The sequence below is a fragment of the Paralichthys olivaceus genome, chromosome 16, assembly GCF_024713975.1.
Source record: "Paralichthys olivaceus isolate ysfri-2021 chromosome 16, ASM2471397v2, whole genome shotgun sequence".
NCBI classification, from domain to species: domain Eukaryota; kingdom Metazoa; phylum Chordata; class Actinopteri; order Pleuronectiformes; family Paralichthyidae; genus Paralichthys; species Paralichthys olivaceus.
This window is the reverse complement of record NC_091108.1, coordinates 895,039-907,500: the sequence shown is the minus strand read 5'-3', so window position 1 is coordinate 907,500 and position 12,462 is coordinate 895,039. Positions and strand designations below refer to the sequence as shown.

Here is a 12,462-nt window from a genome sequence, read left to right as displayed (position 1 = left end):
GCTCGCTCCGAGCTTCCGCCATCGTTGTCTTGACAAGACAATAGTTTCATCGAAAGTCATCACGTCATCTCGTTCTGTCCAACAAGAATAAAACAGACGTGTGTGTGGTGGGATCACAGGTGGAGGTGTGTCCGTGCAGACGCTCGCCGACTGAATCAAGCTGCTGGCGTCTCCAGCTGCATGAAAATCGACTCCCGGAGGACGAGCTGCTGCTGAACCGACGCTCACAGTTCAGCAGATACAACGATGCAGCAGAAACAGCAGAATAAACACATCAATCTCACAGATCGCCATAACTCAGAGCTCTCGTACCGCAGCGTCTCTTCCAGACGACCCCGCGCTGCCACCGCAGACCTGGCGTTTCTGAACCGACGTGAAAGTCCGAGGTATTCGCCTGGAGCAGAGACCGACTGAATCTCTGAAATCTTCATAATGCAAACGCAGCCGCCCCCGGGGGCAGCTGCTGCATGGATTATTGATTGATTATTGATTTTCTGAACAGCTTTACTTGCTCTTTCACCTGGATGAGAGGTGCAAGGACTCTGTACGCAGGGTCACGAGAGAAGGTCGCTCAGCAAGCAGTTTTTACCATGTGTCCCATGCATGTGCTTCCAAATTTGGATGTGAAACCTCTGCACTTTGTGATCTAATGATTAGTTCAGGAGATTTTCTTCTTAAAAAACGAGACACTGACGCGGAGCGAGAATCGTTGAGCTCCCAACGACTGTTTGATATTTAGGATCTAAATTCAGGAAACTTCTTTGAACTTGAATCAAACCTTCAAAGTGAAGTTTTCTTCTTCTCTGAATAGTCGATGTCGTCCATCTTTATTTAGAGTCTGTGTCAGGTCGCTGTTCTTCTGCTGCCGATACCTGCACAGGGCCACGAGGCTGGAAAACATCCCATCATGCCCTGGGGCAGAGCCACATGTACGTCTGATTCATGATACAGATGGTTCTGCCGCTGTCACAGTTCAGAGGTCAGAGGTCAGAGGTCAGGCGACCCAGTTCTGAACGGATCCTCCTGGAGTCATGTGACAATTCAACCACAAAAACAGATCCACAGGAAGTGTAAGCTCCTCCCACACACTGGTGCGTTAAAATCTGAACCAAGCGATGATGTCAGAAAGTATCCGCCCGGGGAGCAAAGTAAAAAAAATCTGTTGAAGCAACTTCGTGGATCAGAAACGATGTTTGAAGTTTAAACATCAGAAAACTGCAGAGCGACGAGAGAGCTGGTGTTTACATCCCGCCGCGAAGCTCTCAGCCAGAAACAAACCAAAGAGAGGAAATGATGTCGTGTCTCACTGCTGCCTCCCGCCACGTTTACCAAAGATCAGAAGTCCATCAGGGATCAGGACCTTCGCCAGGAGGGGGCAGTAGCAGGGATGATGGGGGAGGAGTCCAGGTGTTTGTCTTGTTCTTGTATTTCCTGTTTGCAGCTAAAATATCCTGAGAGGATTTAATGATCAAAGTTGTTTCCAGAGGGTAAAAAAAACTTCATCTTTCCACACGACTGAAAATACCAGAACGTTCTTCTGTTCAGGAGCTGATGACATATCACGTGTCATCAACCGCGAACGAAAGGGGGTGTGTCTGACCCGGGTCACCGTGATGAGCTGCGCACACAGAACTCGTGGGACCAGCCGTCGTTATGACAACAGACAAAAATCGATGAGGCAGCGATGGAGCAGATGAGAAACGGGAACAGGGTTCAGTGGATTAAATCACACAGGAAACAAAACGCTGACGTTCGGTTCTGATCGGATTCAACAGAGCAGAGGTTCATCTTCTTCTCTGTTGGATTCTCGACGAGGTTTTCAAACATTTCAGATAAACTGCAAAAAGTCTCAAATCTGTGAAATCCAACATCAAGAGCAGCTGATTCGATTCCCAGACAGAAAGTTTCCTCTTCAGTCTCTCGACTGAAACTGGGGAAGGAGGAGGAACAAAGATGGGTGTGTCCGGACACTGCTGACAGTTCATGTCAGAGGCTGTAAAGATGGACGGCTTCCAAAACTGAAACCAAAACCTCTTGGTCACCCCCTGGTGGTCCGCTGCAGTATGAGTCATGAACCCGGCCTTCTCCATGTTAACACATGGGACATGGAACAAAGTAAATTGTTCAGGTGGGTGATATAGTTTTGCTCACACTGATGTGTCTGTGAACTTTGTGTCGTCTGACAGGATTGAACGCTTCCTTCTCAGAAGACATTGGTCAAACATCTCTGCAGGAGTGAGGGTCAGGCTGCAACTGAAGGATGAACCACGATGACGTGATGATCCCAGAGCGATAATTAAGACAAGTTAAATGAATTGTTCAATATCCCTGATGAAGCTTCTCCCACCGACGAGACGTAAACACAACGTGTGTTTTCTGCAGCTCCGCCGCCACACGACACAACAGGAAGATTATTTATCAATAGTTAATGAACAGAGCAGAGTCTGTGCTGCCGACAGATCCCTGATCAGTTTACTGCGTTCAAGAAATATTCAAAACATTCATTTTGCTTTTCGACTGTCAGACACTTTGTGTGAATTCAACAGATAAAAGACGTCGACTGAGAAATCCACACAAACTCAGTATTCATGTTTTCACGTCAGCTCTTAAATCAAAATATACATTTTAAACTGCATCGTCAAGATAAAAACAAAGTCACGGTTGTTTTTCTAAAGATCAGTGATATGAGCTGAGTTTCAGAGCAGAATCAAAGGTTTGTACAACACGAACCAGCAGCAGGAAACAGGAAACTAAAACCAGTGAACAGAGACCATCTGTGAACTTGTTTATCAGAAAAGATCTGCGTGGGTTTAGGTTTTGTCACGTTCTGATTTCTCCTCCAACAGACTTTGATATTCTCTCTATCGGTGGAGCCAACCTGGATTCGACACTGACTACGTTTCCTGATTCAAAGTAAAAGCACAGTATGATCCACACACTTAGATTTAACATCCTCATCTTAACGAGTCGGTCTGGATCCACAGATCAACTGACGACTGAAACTCTATGAAATGTTTCTGGAGGAGCAGTTTTTCATGCAACTAACAACCACCAACATCAAAACCTCCCGGAGGACGAGAGCCGTTCAGTCCAGATGTAGAACGATGGACGATAAGAGAACAGTGGATCTGTCGGGAGGAAAAATGGTCCAACGCCAAAATGATCTCTGAAGGCTGGAGGAGGAGGGAGGAGGGAGGAGGGAGGAGAGCGAGCTGTGACCTCTGAGCTTTTCGAGTGACAACTCAGAGGAAAGTAAAGAGCACGGAGACTTCAGCAGAGGACCCGTGTCCTCCAGGCACAGAGAGGAGCCTCTGATCAGGGTCTGGCAGAACATCGGCCTCCGAGCTCAGAGGAGGGAGCGGGAGGAGCATCACAGGGAAAGACAAAACACAATCGGCCCAAGTAACAGGCTCCAGAAAGTGAGCCACAGGCAAAGCAGAGCAAACTCAGCCCATTGATTCTCTGTTGTTTCACTGTCGCCCTCACAACTGTGGAAAGAACTTAACATCTGAAAGAAGTCAGAACTAAAAACAACAGTTTATTGCTGAGAAAGAAAATCAGGGTGTAAAGAGGTTAAAGGTTGAATTCACCACAGTTCATTAAAAATAAAACCAACAGCTGAAACACCTGATCAACACACACACACACACACATTATTAAGAATCCACCACATGTTCGATCTTTCATTTAATTAAACACCGGAGTCTTTCTGGTTTGTAACAGTGAAGAATTCAAACTGCACCAGTCTCAGTCCACAACCCACAGCAGTGAAGCTCAGTGAGCAGATGCCTCCATCTCTACACCTCATATGAGTGGGGGGACCTCTGGATCGTCCACGAACCCTTCAGAGAAGCTGCAGTGATCGGCGGCAGCGGGTGGAGCCGCTCCGGAGGCCTCCACTGGACCTCGTCTGGCTTTTCGGCCCGATACGATGCTGCCCAGGTCGAGGGCCGTGTGCCGGGCGGGGTCCACGTCCAGCCGCTCAGGAGCATCATTGTTTCTGTGGGTTGAAAACATCAGGGGACGAATGAAGTCAGAGGCAATAACATCATATTCTTTAAAATGAAGTTCTGTCATCTGATGAGGGCACAGAGGAGATTTAATGTGGTTGTAGAAGCTCGACATGGGACCTGACATGAGGGGACGGTCTGTTTAACATCCAGGAAGTCAATTCTCTCTGGGTTTAACAAAGTCGACTTTAAACTTTACTGTTTCTTCATTTCAAATGTGACAATGAACCATATTTTAAAAACTGATTCAATTTCAATTCAATTTTATTTGTATAGCTCCAAATCAAAATATATACATGATCTCATGAAATCAATTTCAAATCTTATTTAATAAAGAGAAACCAACAGTTCAACAATCAGCACGTTTGTTCTTTAAATTCTGTTAAACTAGTGAAAGTATGAGACATCTACTGAGTCACTGGAAGAAACTCTCATTTAAAACACATTTATTTTAATTGGTGAAGTCATTACTGCAGCAGCACAAATGGACTTTGACCTTTAACCTTTTCACTGTAATAATCTCACTGCCAATTACGCCTCCTGTGAAGCTGCTTATGTGTCGAATATATATCTATATACAAATCTATATATATATATACAGTATACATCAGTCTATCCACCAAAGACAATATTAATGAACTGTGCTGACTGTACAGAGGGAGCCTGGCAATTATAATTTGATCTGGTGCACAGCAGCTGACAATAAACAGCAGCAGGACGCAGGAGGAGGAGCCACTTCATTACTCTGTGGGCTCTGACACTTGCTTATTGAGGAGGGAATAAAGCAGCCGAGGAAACGGACCCTCTTCACTCTGAGCAGAAAGTCAGACGCTCCACCACAGAAAAGAAAGTTATTTTCATCAGCATCCTGTTGATGGAGGCCTTTGTCTGAACTGAGGGTTTAATAACATTTTAATTACAATTACATTTTAAGTCATTATCGTAGCAAGGGTCATTTTCATCTCCAGCAAACACGTGATGTCACTTTGATTGTCTGTTACGCTTCTTTTCCACGGGTTACAAACACACGGACACCCGGGAACATACGGCTTTGGACTGCGATGGGAGCGGTCCCTGTAAATGATCTCGTAAAGAATGTTTTGTTAATGTTGAGGATCGGAGTGAGGATCGGAGTGAGGATCGGAGGGGCTGAGGGTTTAGGACATCTTGGAGCCTGGTCTGAGTTTGGCTCCGACACTCATCTTAGTAACAGGCAGTTAAACCGAGTCGTCAGCTCTTCTCTGTGGAATCGAGATGGATGGAGTCATTAGTCCAGGGCTCCTCCACTCATGCCTGCTCTGGTTAGGAAGTCCAAAATGTCTCCCTGTAATAGGTCACCTGAGGCAAAGGCCCGCTGGTCATCATATCTCACAAGTAATGAGGTCTGAGGGCCGTCAACAGTTCTCGCCTGATTATCACACAGAGGAGTGTAACTGTGGCAGGTGCAGGATTGATAAAGACATTTGTTGAGAAGTTTGCAGTCAGTGCGGAGGTCAGAGGACGAGCAGGTCAGAGTCAGGGGTTAGACAGTGAACGCAGCGTTTACTCTGAAGATCGATGATCAGATCAGACCCGAGGACCATGATGACTGGGTCTGATCAACACATCCAGGCTGGAGCAGTTTACTGGTGGTAGAGGATTTTTTCATCCACGTAACATTTCAGAAATCAGACGTGTCTCAAAAAGATGCAGAAAAATGATTCCACACTTTTGTTAACTCGGGACTTGATTATTGTAAATCCTCTTTGATCGATGAGACAAACTGTGACTTGGTTGAGTTATTGATAATCAGTGAATCACTTCAGTCAGTTATCTGAAAGAACCGCTGAGTCGACTTCAGGGGGACAGAAGCCAACAGAACGAGAAGAGAGTAACTGCTCACCCATCTGCCTGTGTAACGTCCCTGTGTGTGTGTGTGTGTGTGTCACACTGCTGGGCCTCAGTGAGTTATTTGCTGCTGTGTGATGTGTTGTCGCCTTGTCACAGCAGCAGGTGTGTTACCTGAGTGTGATCGATCAGACCTGCAGCCACAGCTCAGTGTGATATTTTACTGTTAAACCACTGAATAGTAAAGTTGTGTTCATATAAATATACTGATGTCGACTGGATGGTGAAATAAAGGATTAACACCTGGACAGATCATAGATCATAACACGGGATCAAATATCACAGAACTGACTTGAAGTTTTGAAAAGGTTTTGACATAAGTAACGGATCCATAGATTAGTCGATCAGTGAAAGATTAGTGGTTCTCTGGTTTCAGCTTCTCAAGCGTCAGGACTTGTTCTGTTTGTTAATTGAATCTTTTGGGGTTTTGCAGATAAAGAAAAATCTGATGCTGTCACCTCTGACCCTGAAGCATATTGGTTCACTGATAAAATGCTCTTGAACCTGGAGCTGCTCCGTCACTCTGCTGCAGGACATATACCTCCACTGACCCTGACCTCTGACCTCTGTGAGTTTTACATAACGGTTGATATTTCATGATTCACACATCTGCTTCGAGTCTTCAAGTACATACACTGCAGAGCCAATCATGGCCTTCACGTCCATTTCCATTTGAGCCAGAGGCTGAATTTAGAATCTGTGGGTGAGCCTGGGGTTAAAGGTCGCGTGTTTAATCATGTCCGAATGATGAAATAACTCAGCCGGCAGCGCTGCTCACCTGTCACCTTGCCTTGGTGCCGGAGCAGCTTAGCATTTTTATTGAATGTTTAATTTGAGGGTGCAGGATCTCGCTGCAGCTCTGTGTTTGATGAGGCCAGATGAAGGACGGGGAGCGGCTCCCGCTAATAAAATGGTGATGATGATGGTGCGGTGACGAGCGCTCCAGACAGGGACAGACAACAGCACTGCCGACTGATGAGGTCATTAAGAGGCGAGGCTGCTGCGCTCAGAGCGAACCTAAACTCAGTGTCACTGATCCCCTCGTCATGGTTCCACAGACACAGAGCTGCTGTAAATCATTTACATAACAACTAAAGATGGAGACATGAAGCTTCAACCAAAACTAAGATAACAGCATCGACCGTGTTTCTGCACTCGGTGGTTTGAGCCTGGAGCTAAATCTGAGCAGCAGAAGTGTTTTACTGCTTCTCCCAGTGTGATGGTGCCGCTCTGGTCAAGGTTATCTGTGGCCGCCACGCAGTCATCAGCAGGGAGGGCGCTACCATCAACACGGCCCATAAAATGAATCAACGTGTTAATATACAACAGGCACCTGTAATGAGGACAACAGGGACCTGAGCATCCAGAGGCGTTTGAATATGTGCGTACTCAACTCAAGGCCAAACTAAGACAAACGCTGCCGTGGACTGAGCCCAACACTTGACTCTGATAAACACACGAGCTGCCTGCAGGCAACTTTTAATTCCTCATTAATATGACAAACGTATTATTTCTCAGCATGTTATCGTCTCTTACCACAATCAACAGTTTGTTTATGTGACTCGGAAGCTGTGGAAGAAGCAAACGCTCTGCAGCTGCAGTGAGTGTAGTGAAAGTCTTTACCTTTTACTGCCCTGGGGCGAGCTGCTGCGTCTGGGTGGACGCACTCTGGGTGGACGCACTCTGGGTGGACGTGGGACGGTCTTTGTCACTTTGATTTCACCTTCAGCCTTAAAGACACAATGGAGGGGGGGGGGGGACGACAACTATCAAACTGATTTTAACAGAGCTGCTGTTTTAGGTTAAAAAACATTGAAAAGATTAAAAAGATAAAAGTACTTTGGCTCCTGAAGTTTGACATGTGTTCTCTCAGCTTTTCAAAGTTTTGAACTCAGCCGTGCGACTGAACGTACCCGGGGCATGGTGAGGACCAGGTGTCCGGTGGTTTGGGACCTCTGAGCTGTCGAGCTGTCCGGCTTCACTTCAGCCGGCAGAACCATCTGAAATATCTGCAGAGTAAATTATTCACAACTTTAATTAGTGAGATTAATGCTCTGATCTGGAACGACGCTGTCCTGGTGTGTCAAATGACTTTAATCATTAGTGGGTCTTTTTATAGGTACGCTTTCCAGAAAGGACTCGGGAGAGTGACCAGAATAGCTCCGACTGAGAACAGTGGCAATCAGTCACAGGAATGAAATCCAGTGAAAACCAGAAGGATCAATGTGGGAGGACAAGTTCATTTTTTAATCTACTTTCATTTGATACCAAGGGGAAATTTAGGGGAAACCTCACCAACATCAGGCAGCGGGAAGGAAAAGTCTCCTGTGATATACACACAGATGACTCCTCCGTCTAGTCCCTCCACTGCTCTAAATGAGTTCATGTAAAGAAGGAATTTTAAAGGCCTGAGTTGATGTATCACTGTGTAAATCACCCCACCCGTCCAATCAGGCTGACCCCTGGCATAAAACAACCATCCATAAATACACTAACGGCTTGAAGCAGAGCCATGACATTCAGGACTCTGGCAGCGAGGGCCGAACAGCCCCGGACCTGCAGGGCTCTGGATTTATAACTGTTTCCTGGAGGGTAAAGAAGGGGTGAAACAATGACACCTCTTGGATTTATGTGAGGCCAAACAGCTGTTTAATCAGGCTTAAAGGTCGCTGTGGTCTGTTTGTGGGAGATTAAAATCCTCCACACACGAAGTGGCGGACTGGACACCTGGAGGTAAACTCTGTGGCGTCGATGTCGTGCAGAGCGGAGACTCCCTTCACAATAAAGCACAGCCGCACCTCAGCAGGGCTGGAGAGGAAACCTGACACGTGATGAAAACAGCTTCTGCTGACACTGAGTCTTCCACCTTTTGGCAGGAAACTCATGTTGATATCTGGTTGTATTTTATTCCTGAACATCGACACTCTGGCTGGTAAATATTGGGATTTTCCAGAGAGAGAGTCTGTCTGGCCCTGGTCAGCTGCAGGTGTGGAAAATAAAAAGTCACAGCTGGGAAACGTCTCCCGAGCAGGCGTAATAAACTCCGTCCATAAATGTATCAGCGTGTCCGAGTCAGAAACAGGTTTGATGATTCAGCAGCTTCTGACAGCATTTTATCTGCTCTGAATCTGACTCTCCATCCATCACACAGCTACCAACTGAAAATGAATTCACAGCGACCTGGAACCCGATGAATCAAGAGCACACGTGAGCAGATCATCTCATCGGGAGGCAGCGCTGCGTGAAACAGGAGCGTAGTTAAAACAGTGACAACCGCACAGCGGCGTACAATTGATAAATCACAGTCCACCTGGAAATGTGCGTTCGTGGATCTGCCTTAAAGTCCGCCCTCTACACGCCCACATTAAACCATGAATGGTCAATTCAAAGCACCTCATGAATATTAAATTCTCCTGCTGACCGATGGGTTTCCACCGTGAGTCATGACATCGAGTGATGAGAAGAAGAAGAAACCCTCTGACTCTGACATGGAGGCGTTTGGCTAATCATCCTGCAGAGGGGTGCACACTGGCGTTTGGACTGGGATGTTCTGGTTCCGTTGGGTCGGTCTGTGTAATACTGGACTCAGCTCAGCACAAGAATCCAGATCGACGCTCAATAGAATCTAAATCAGATAATGATTCATCGCTGAATACTCGACTCCTAATAATCCTTCTACATGTGTACATCCATCACGCAGCATTACGAGTGGCATCACAGTATTTATGTTTACAACAGTCGGACTGATTACTTCACACATCAGTGGGATCCTGACACACACACACACACACACACACACACACAGTATAAAAACTACAGTTGTACTTGGCTCAGTGTTGTAGAAGATATTCAAAACTACTCAGTTATGTGAGTTTTGTTTTTTTTACTATATTACCAAAGTTTGATTTCATGTCTTTTACAATCGAAGGTTCTTCTGGATCAGTTATGTCGAGCACAACAAACACTGGTGCTTTAAAGTGGATCAAAAATCTGGATTTAATTCACCTCCTCACGTCTGCATCACTTTCCAAAAGGTTTGTACGCATGAGTTGATGAGTTGTTTTACTTTAAGAACTTTACTTTAAGAAAAGAGCAAAAAGGTGAGAGAGTGAAGGAGAGTGCCTGCTGTTCACATCTCGTCCTCTTGTTTCTCTCAGCCATAAATGGGTAATGAGTGATAAATGAGCAGGAGGGTGACGGGAAGATTCCATGTTGTATAAACAGTACGTGAAGGCAGATGGTTCATCCTGCCGCTGTGACTTTGCTGAGTGTGATGTTAACACTGGGCTGTGTGCCTGCTGCCGCCTGCAGACTGGAGGAGAAGATCTCTGACTTGTCGGCTACGTCGACACCTCGCGGTGAGAAATCAGAGCTGAGTTGTACGAGTTTCACTGAATGTGACACTGTGTGTTTCTGCAGGAGTTAGAAACCAACACGACCCAAGAGAAACACGATGAAAACCCACTCATCGACAGCGTTTCGCAAAATATATGAAATATAACATTGACATCTCCTTATTTGTGCTGGTGTACATATTATAAATATATATATTATATATATAATATTTACTTGGCAACTACTGCAGCAGTGCCCTTGAGCAAGGATTGGTAAATGACACAGCCTGCAGTGTGTGGGGGGGGAAACTGAAGAAATGAAGGCCTCTCTGAAACAATCGTGGGTCGATTCTCACCACAGTGATTTCTCTTAATTTATTCTATTCTATTTGTTCTTTGATTTTTATTTACACCATCAGAAACGATTCAGCACAAACTGATATATGCTGAAATATCTTTGTCATGCAAATTAAGTCAATAAAGTTTTAAGAAGCTTCTAAATCAGTGTTGAGGAAAACACAAAGATGTTCTAACTGAAAATAAAGGTCAACGTCTAATGGGACGGTGGCGTGCCGTACCTTTCCTTTGACGCTGACTCTGACGTACGTCGGCTGAACATCCACGTCCACGAGGGAGGTGTCCATGTGTCTGTGAAGGAGTGAGGGCGGAGGTCCAGGTCAGTTCATACAAAGACACGTGGACACACCTGTACTACACAAAGCATCGACTGACTCTCAATGTCCCCAACCCCAGGACTCCTAAACCCTCAGAGACTGAACTGAGGTCAGCTGTTCAGTGAGTATGAGAGGCAGCGAGGGCTTGAAATGGTAAAAACAGGAATGAGACAGCAAATCTGCTTGTTTGGGACTTTTCATTTCAATGTGTTCACTTTCTTCACGGCCTGCTGATCCGATGCTGCAGGATCCACTTACAGTATGAACGAGAGGTTAATATAAAAACATGCTCTCAGTGCAAAGATTTAAAACAAATGTCTGTTGAAGGGATATTTCTATGAAATGAGTTTGGGTCTTGTTCCTACCTGTACACCGCCAAGTCTAAGACGATAGTGTTGTTATGTTGTTCTTCAGTTAGAGAGAAATCCAGCCTGAACACAGAGCAGAAGAGTCCAGACATTAATGTTATAAATAACTACTCACTGATCTGGATCCTCACGTACAGAGCTTCAGTTCTCTGACGACCACCCTGTGAGCAGCTCAGTGGGCTCATTCGTTCACCACACCTTCTCTTCAGAGAGATTCTGTGTTGACAGGACTCGACTTCACGAGCCATCGATGAACAGTAAACAATGTGAACATCACTGATGTGTTCGGTGAAGCATGTGGTCCCGTCTCCCTGCTGATGTAAAGTGACGCCTCACATGAAGGAAACTTCTGACCGGACTGTGTCCTCAGCTCAGATTACAAATGATATCAGCCTTGTTTTCAGGCCTCGACCCCAGTGGCCTTGCTCCGGCTATAAACTTTTGTTTTTGGAGGGAGCCGAGGGTGGCCGACAGCTATCACCCCCCCCCCCCCAAACACACACACACACACACACACACACACACACACGGAAGGAGCCAATCCAGCAGCAGGCTGCTAATACGACAATCACACAGCAGCTGGGAGATTGTTACTCGCCGCCTGAGCGGTTTGACCGAGCGCTGAACGAAGTAATCGAGGGTCTCAAACATAAAAAAGATTTTACAGATGTGACGGGAAATTGAAAGACTGGAAAACCAATTATGTTCCTCTCTGTTGTGTTCGCTGCTGCAGCTGAGAAAATGGATCTGCCCTCAGTCAATCATAACACAACTCAAGTCATAACCGAACCGCCGACGAGCTGTGACTGTGTTATTGAAAGAAGGCCGTGAGTTATATTTCACTTAAGAAATCACATTTATTGTAATAAGTTTGAGTATAAACTGAAAATACATAAAGAGGATAAGACAAAACCATAGACTGTAAATAAAGATGGACGACGTGACGCTTGACAGCCGGGACTGACTCCCAGGGCCTGGACACCACGACTCACCACAAGCTGGCAGCGTTCGAAACCCAGACATTTTGGCTTCATATTAAACCAACATGAATATATGTGTTTGTGTGGCTGTCATGTCTGATACATGTGGTACTTCAGCAGATTTCAGCAGTAAAGTCAAACACGAGACGGACATGGTGGTAAATCTACAGAATAAAGCCTGAGTAATAAAATACACTCAAACACTTTAA

General features: G+C 45.7%; 1 protein-coding gene across 5 annotated transcripts in view; it reads right to left on the bottom strand.

Annotated features, from left to right (window-relative positions):
• Positions 1-3,674: 3,674 nt before the first annotated feature.
• Positions 3,675-12,462, bottom strand: part of dnaaf11 (dynein axonemal assembly factor 11) — an 18,458-nt gene continuing 9,670 nt past the window's right edge. For 2 of the 5 annotated variants that reach the window (XM_069511434.1, XM_069511436.1), the window contains 5 exons: positions 11,271-11,336; positions 10,810-10,879; positions 7,811-7,906; positions 7,521-7,627; positions 3,675-4,000 (listed from right to left, as the gene is read on the bottom strand). In XM_069511434.1, coding sequence (XP_069367535.1) covers positions 3,805-4,000; positions 7,521-7,627; positions 7,811-7,906; positions 10,810-10,879; positions 11,271-11,336 — 535 coding nt within the window. In that variant the 3' untranslated portion in view covers positions 3,675-3,804. Of the gene's footprint in view, positions 4,001-7,520; positions 7,628-7,736; positions 7,907-10,809; positions 10,880-11,270; positions 11,337-12,462 lie in introns of those variants that run through there. The other 3 variants (XM_069511435.1, XR_011238796.1, XM_069511437.1) reach the window with 3 other exon arrangements.